This window comes from Scomber scombrus, chromosome 1 (genome assembly GCF_963691925.1).
Source record: "Scomber scombrus chromosome 1, fScoSco1.1, whole genome shotgun sequence".
Lineage (NCBI taxonomy): Eukaryota > Metazoa > Chordata > Actinopteri > Scombriformes > Scombridae > Scomber > Scomber scombrus.
This window is the reverse complement of record NC_084970.1, coordinates 35,402,007-35,409,400: the sequence shown is the minus strand read 5'-3', so window position 1 is coordinate 35,409,400 and position 7,394 is coordinate 35,402,007. Positions and strand designations below refer to the sequence as shown.

Genomic DNA, 7,394 nt, shown 5'->3' with positions numbered 1-7,394 from the left:
AGGAGGGAAGGAAGGAAGAAGGAAGGAAGGAAAGGAGGAAGGAAGGAAGGACAGGAGGGAGGGAGGAAGGATGGAAGGGAGGGAAGAAGGAAGGAAGGAAAGGAGGAAGAAGAAAGGAAGGGAGGAAGGAAGAAGGAAGGAAAGGACAAAGGACGGAAGAAGGAAGGAAAGGAGGAAGGACGAAAGAAGGAAGGAAAGGAGGAAGGAAGGGAGGAAGAAGGAAGGAAGGAAAGGAGGGAGGGAGGAAGGACAGGAGGGAGGAAGGAAGGGAGGAAAGGAAAGGAAAGAAGGAATGGAGGAAGGAAAGGAAGGAAGGAATGAAGGATGGAGGAAAGAAGGACGGAAGGAAGGAAGGAGGGAGGGAGAAAGGAAAAGAGGAAGGGAGGAAAGAAGGACAGAGGAAAGAAGGAAGAAGTAAGGGAGGAAGGAAGGAAGGAAGGAAAGGAAGGGAAGGGAGGAAAGAAGGAACAGTCAAAACAGACGGAGTCAATTTGACCCGGGTGGACGACACAAAGGTTAAATGTTGCACATTTATAAAGCTGCACGTTTATAAAGTTGCAACTGTACAGAAATCAAGTTATTTAAAGCTCTTGCATAAAAACAGTTTTTTAACCTGTTTGTTCATGTTTTAATCCTAAGTCCTGTAACGTCTCCACTAAACATTACAGCTCTGATTATATTTCATATTTTTGCTATTTTGTACAGTTTCATGTGTATTGGACTCTTATATCTCAGTGTGTTGTATTGATTATTGATCGTTTGTCTTTGTTGTTTTTTCTCCCAGATGATTCCTCTGGATTCGTTTGTCGGGCAGAGTGCGGACGGGTAAGATGGTTCCCATCATCCCCGGAGGAAACAGCATCCCCGCTCACTTTCTCCAACAGGAAGGAGTACGTGGAGCGAGCCATCGAGTACAGGCTGCACGAAATCGATCGACAGGTGAGAGAAATGATGCTTCGTGTGTCTATTACAGAGTCTGCAGAGTTAAGACTGTTAAAGAATCAGTGCAGACCAGGCGGGGAGTTCGGGTCCTCTGAAATGATGCGAACACGGAAGTAACTTAAAACTGCATTCTATCAAAAGGCCACCAGGGGGCGACCGTTTTGGTGTCAAAAGGACTTCCGTCTCTATACAAGTCAATGGAGAATTCACCAACTTCTCACTTGATTTCTAACCTCAGTAAACGTTTTCAAAATGTGTTTATGGTCTCAATCGCTAGTTTAAAGCCTTCTTCAATGCAGTATGATGTTCATTTGGGACATTTTGGCCTCCCTGATTTTATATGTGACGATAAAGCAGGGTATGCATTAGGGCGTGGCTACGTCGTGATTGACAGGTTGATTGGTTCACAGGTTCAGGAGGGCGCCTCTTGCTCCTCCTGATGCCCATATAAGTAGAATCCGTGTTTGTTTGTTTTCCCAGCATGCACCTGAAATTTTCAAGATGGCGCTGCTCAGATCCGATACTATTCGCTTCCGAGCAGCAGTCCACAAACCAATGGGTGACGTCACGGATGTTACATCCATTTTATATACAGTCTATGGTGCAGACATGAGAGCATCACGATATTAATACACATTTAGTTTAATGTGATCGTTGAGCTCTGCAGAGACGACTGAAGCAGAAGGTTTCAAAGTGAAGAGTTAAATTCACTTCTGCTCTCCTGCTTCACACGTTAACAGGTTTGATTGGGTCAGTAAAGGAAGTAAATACATTAAAGTTGTACAGACTTAAAGGAGAAAAATTATGATTTTCTATCTTTCTTCTAAATGTCGCCAAACCCCGTTAAAAAAAAGGAACTTTAAATACTTTCTGACTTCTCTGCTCTCTCTCTGAGACTCTCAGCAACAAATTCAACGATGTTTTAATTCTGAGAAACGTTTAAAAAAATACATAAATATCATATAATCATAGTTAGATGATGTTTCAGACTTATTATAACAAATGGATTATTGAATTTAAGAGGCTAAATTAATACTATTGGTTCATTGATCCCAATTAGAACTGTAATAAGTTTATTTATTTTGTTTTGTTGCATCTCTCTGATTCCTGGACATGAGCACAACACCTGCTCTTATATAGTGTTTAGTGGGAGGTTACCTCATTACCTCACAGCTAATAAACAATAAACCTTGCTTCTCCAATTTAAGATCAATTAAGATTGATCATTCATCACACCTGGTTTCAGGATTTGTTGTCAATAGGAAAAGAAAAATGTAGAATATCACCAAACTTTCTCTTTTTTAGAAAACTCAGTTCACCCAAATTTATAAAAAACCTCCAGTTCTGTAGATGCAGATGATTTTTGGTTTTTATTCCTCCGGATGTCTGAAACTTAAGCTTTCACCTGAATAACAATCAGCAAGTTTCACAATATTTCCTCTTTAGAAACTCTAATGAAAAGTGTTGATAATGAAGTCTGTGTGTAGCAGGAACACTGTGAAATGAGTTTTTGAGCATTTTTATTCAATGAAATCCTTTTCAGGCAGAAATATCAGACAAATATCTCAAAGCTTTAAAGAGTAAAACTAAAACTCTCTACACAACTACACTACAGAAGAAAGTAAGACTATGTATTGTTTGTAATTTGCATGAAGCAGCCCTTAACTCGTGTGCCTTCCCTCCTCTTCCTCCTCCTCTTCCTCCTCCATCAGGTGGCGGCGGTGCGTGAAGGCATGTCTTGGATCGTGCCGGTGCCGCTGCTCTCCCTGCTGACGGCCAAGCAGCTGGAGCAGATGGTGTGCGGCATGCCGGAGATCTGCTGCGACGTGCTGAAGAAGGTGGTTCGCTACCGAGAGGTGGACGAGCAGCACTCGCTGGTGCAGTGGTTCTGGCAGACGCTGGAGGAGTTCTCCAACGAGGAGCGAGTCCTTTTCATGCGCTTCGTCTCCGGGCGATCCAGGCTGCCCGCCAACACGGCCGACATCTCTCAGAGGTTTCAGATCATGAAGGTGGACAGGGTGAGTCAGAAGCATCGAGCGGAGCTGAGATCTGGAAACGCTTCGACGTCGTTATCAAGCAGTCAGACGTTATCAGGCAGCTGCTGAACAGTTAAATGATCTAAACTCAAACAGCTGCTGGTATAACAGAAATAAATGAGACACAATCTGTAATAAAGTGGAGTTTCACTTTAAAGGTACTCAGCTAGTTACAGAATAAATACAGATGGACAGAAATGTTATCAGAGAATGATCAGAGACTCTGCAGCTTTACGGATCTTTATAGAGAGTTTCAGCTCATTGTCTATCTGTCAGGCTGCAACTTTACTGTCTTGGTTCACTCTCAGCGCTCTCAAAAAGCTTTCGATTCATTTTCACTCATGAAAAATCATGAATTTATTTCCTATACGGCAGAAAAACACGTTACAGGAACTTAAGGCTGGGCAATTAATCGAAAATTAATGGAAACTGACATTTAGAAACTCTAATCGACTTAATCTTGCTCATGTCAATTAATCGTGGTGTTCACTGTTGCCATGACAGCAAAGGTTGCATATCTTTAACCCTCCTGTTGTCCTCGAGTCAAGGAAGGAAGGGAGGAAGGAAGGAAGGGAGGAAGAAGGAAGGAAAGGAGGGAAGGAAAGGAGGAAGGGAGGAAGGAAGGGAGGAAGAAGGAAGGAAAGGAGGAAGGAGGGGAGGAAGGAAGGTAGGAGGGAGGGAGGGAGGGAGGAAAGAAGGAAGGAAGGTAGGAGGGAGAAAGGAAGGGAGGAATGAAGGAAAGAAAGAAGGAAGGGAGGAAGGTAGGGGCAGGAAAGAAGAGAGAAGGAGGAAAGGAGGAATAAAGGAAGGAAGGAAGGAAGGTGGAAGGTAGGAGGGAGGGAGGGAGGGAGGAAGGTAGGAGGGAGGAAAGAAGGAAGGAAGGTAGGAGGGAGAAAGGAAAAGAGGAAGGAAGGAAAGAAAGAAGGAAGGGAGGAAGTTAGGAAAGAGAGGAAGGAAAGATGGAAGGATTGAAAGACAGATTGAAGGAAGAGAAGACACGAAAGGACAGATGGGAGGAAGGAAAGATGGATGGAAGGAAAGAAAGAAGGAAAGTGGGCCTGATTGGTCTACTCTGCGGGCCGGTTCTGGCCCACAGGCCTCATGTTTGACACCCCTGCCTTAAAACATCATTATGTTCACTCCCTTAAGATCCTCATGTGTGAGGGCAGCAGTGTTTAATACAAAACTAAAGAAACTGAAAAGACATAATTGTTCATTAATCGTAATCGAGGTTAAAAGTTGAATTAAACTCCCGGCTCTACAGGAACTCCTACAAACAGATTAAACTGAGCTAATCAAACACTTTGAGTAAACTGAGCTAAAAAGAACTGAAGATATAAAGTGCTTGAACAGGTAATAACAGTATAGTGGAGCAATGCAAACAAGCCAGTAAGAAGCATAAAAGACAAGAATCCGAGCAGTAAAAGAGTGAAATCTCTTCACTAAGCTGCAGCCTTCAGAGGATAAAGAGCATTTTTATATAAATAGGAGATTTAATGGTTTAATTGGTAATTGAGCTAGTTGACCTCAGTCTCGGGTCTTTGAGAACAGCCAGACGAGCCTTATCAGAAGACCTCAAACTACCCATAATGCACCGCTCTCCTTTGGAGCCGATGTTATAGAGCGATAATCTTGTGAACACATAATTACCTCGTCTTTAAATACAAGCTACAAGACGCTGAGTTTTATACACGTTCAGAATAAAATGTCTCCTTTTATACCAGGCCGGTTTTTATCTATTTTAACCCTCCTGTTGTCCCCGAGTCAAGGGAGGAAGGAAAGAAGGAAGGAGGGAGGGAGGGAGAAAGGAAAAGAGGTAGGGAGGAAGGAAGGAAAGAAGGACAGAGGAAAGATGGGAAGAAGGGAGGGAGGAAAGAAGGAGGAAAGAAGGAAGGAAGGAAGGTAAGACGGAGGAAGGAAAAAAGGAAAGAGGGAGGGAGGGAGGAAGGAAGGAAAGAAGGACAGAGGAAAGAAGGAAGGGAGGAAGGAAAGAAGGAAGGAGGGAGGGAGGGAGAAAGGAAAAGAGGTAGGGAGGAAGGAAGGAAAGAAGGACAGAGGAAAGATGGGAAGAAGGGAGGGAGGAAAGAAGGAAGGAAGGAAGGTAGGACGGAGGAAGGAAAAAAGGAAAGAGGGAAGGAGGGAGGGAGGGAGGAAGGAAGGAAAGAAGGACAGAGGAAAGAAGGAAGGGAGGAAGGTAGGAAGGAAAAAAAGAGGGAAGGAAAGAAGGAGGGAGGAAGAAAAGAAAGAGAGAAGGAGGGAGGAAGGAAAGAAAGAGAGGAGTGAGGGAGAAAGGAAAAGAGGTAGGGAGGAAGGAAGGATATAAGGACAGAGGAAAGATAGGAGGAAGGGAGGGAGGAAGGAAGGAAGGTAGGACGGAGGGAGGGAGGGAAAAAGGAAAGAGTGAGGGAGGAAGGAAAGAAGGACAGAGGAAAGAAGGAAGGGAGGAAGGTAGGAAGGAAAAAAAGAGGGAAGGAAAGAAGGAGGGAGGGAGGAAGGAAAGAGAGAAGGAGGGAGGAAGGACAGACGGAAGGAAGGAAGGAAGGAAGGGAGGAAAGAAGGAACAGTCAAAAACGGTAGGACGACACTGAGGTTAAAACTTCTTTACATGACTTTCTTTTCTGTTTTTTCTTCTTCTCTCCGCAGCCGTACGACAGCCTGCCGACCTCTCAGACGTGTTTCTTCCAGCTGCGTCTGCCTCCGTACTCCAGCCAGGCCGTCATGGCGGAGCGTCTTCGCTACGCCATCAACAACTGCCGCTCCATCGACATGGACAACTACATGCTCTCCCGTAACGTGGACAACGCCGAGGGCTCCGATACGGACTACTGAACCAACCGCAGGAATGAACGACACACACACATTAAAAAGAAACACACACACACACACACAAACCCAGAGATGCATCGCCATCACTGCACCAGTTGTAGGGAACTCCTGAGCAGATGGGCCACTTTTTACTTTAATTTTATGTACTTTCAAAAAAACAGCACAAAGTTTCATTTCTCCTTGTGGTTTATTAGCGAGTTTTTAAAAATGACACAAAAATCCACATGAGAAGTGCATTTAGTGTTAATTCTTTTTTTTTTTTTTTTTTTTTTCCTTTTTCTTTCTCATTACTCCACATCCCATTTTCAGGGTTTCTGCATGGAGGTATGTTTATTTGTTTGGACATGTGTATAGAATATTCAAAGCAGGTGGTCGGAGGAAGAAAAAGGAATATTGTACATTGTGTAAAATGCTTCATTAGGAAAAATGTTTTGCATAATATCCATATTTATTGTTTTCATTGCCGATGCCGAGTTTCCCAAAGCATACAGAAGAAGAAAAAAAACAACAAAAACAACAATAAATGCTGCATAATTGAATTTTTGTGAGGTTTTGCTGTTTGTTTGTTTGTTTTTTTAAATAAAGACACACACACACTTCCTTTCAGAAAGCAGACATCACATTTATTTCAGAAGTACAAAATATCACAAAGGCCATCTTTTTAGAGGGGAGAGGGGGGAGGGGCGTAAATAAACAGTGAAAAGTATTTACATAAAGGAAAAACTACGTGTCTACGCAGCGTGTTCATATTGTCCATGTTGGGAAGATCTGTTGGTGCTTCAAACTAAACACTGATATATACTTGTTGAAAGCGTTACGTAGTCGCTGTAATAATTCCTCCTCCTCGTATCGGCCTGAAGAAATCTCATTTCTCATAAGTTTGGAACATAGACTGTATATAAAATGGACGTAACATCCGTAACGTCACCCATTGGTTTGTGGACTGCTGCTCGGAGGCCAATAGTATCGGATCTGAGCAGCGCCATCTTGAAAATTTCAGGTGCATGCTGGGTAAAATAAAAACATGGATTCTACTTATATGGGCATCAGGAGGAGCATGAGGCGCCTTCCTGAACCTGTGAACCAATCAACCTGTCAATCACGACGTAGCCACGCCCTAATGCATACCCTGCTTTATCGTCACATATAAAATCAGGGAGGCCAAAATGTCCCAAATGAACATCATACTGCATTGAAGAAGACTTTAAACTACTATGCAGGAGGAGGAATTATTAAAAGCGACTCTTAGTTAACTCTTAACTTAACAAGATTTTTTTTTTTAAATCCAATCTGACTTTTACATTTTTTGGCAGGAGATGTTTCTGGTTTGTGAATGTCCTCTTAGGTCCCCGAAAAACAGCGGTAATGTTAAACCATAGGACAGGCACCGTCATACCACCTGTGACTAGATGTATTTACTGTTATTGGAAGTTTTTACAGACAGTTTCACGTCATCAAATCTGTCTTAAAACACTGTTACACTCTGAAAGCATCATTGTTCCTCCTGTTTAAACCTGCTGCACGAAAACTGTCTTTTATTGTGCAAAATTTCAACTTTGAAATGTTTCATTGTTGAGCTACGATGAGGAA

General features: G+C 42.9%; 1 protein-coding gene across 1 annotated transcript in view; it reads left to right on the top strand.

Moving 5' to 3' along the window:
* Positions 1–6,343, top strand: part of herc1 (HECT and RLD domain containing E3 ubiquitin protein ligase family member 1) — a gene marked incomplete at its 5' end in the record, with an annotated part of 105,049 nt that extends 98,706 nt beyond the window's left edge. The window contains 1 exon segment of the mRNA XM_062436399.1: positions 5,622–6,343. Within this exon segment, the coding sequence (XP_062292383.1) occupies positions 5,622–5,807 (186 nt within the window).
* Positions 6,344–7,394: the final 1,051 nt, after the last annotated feature.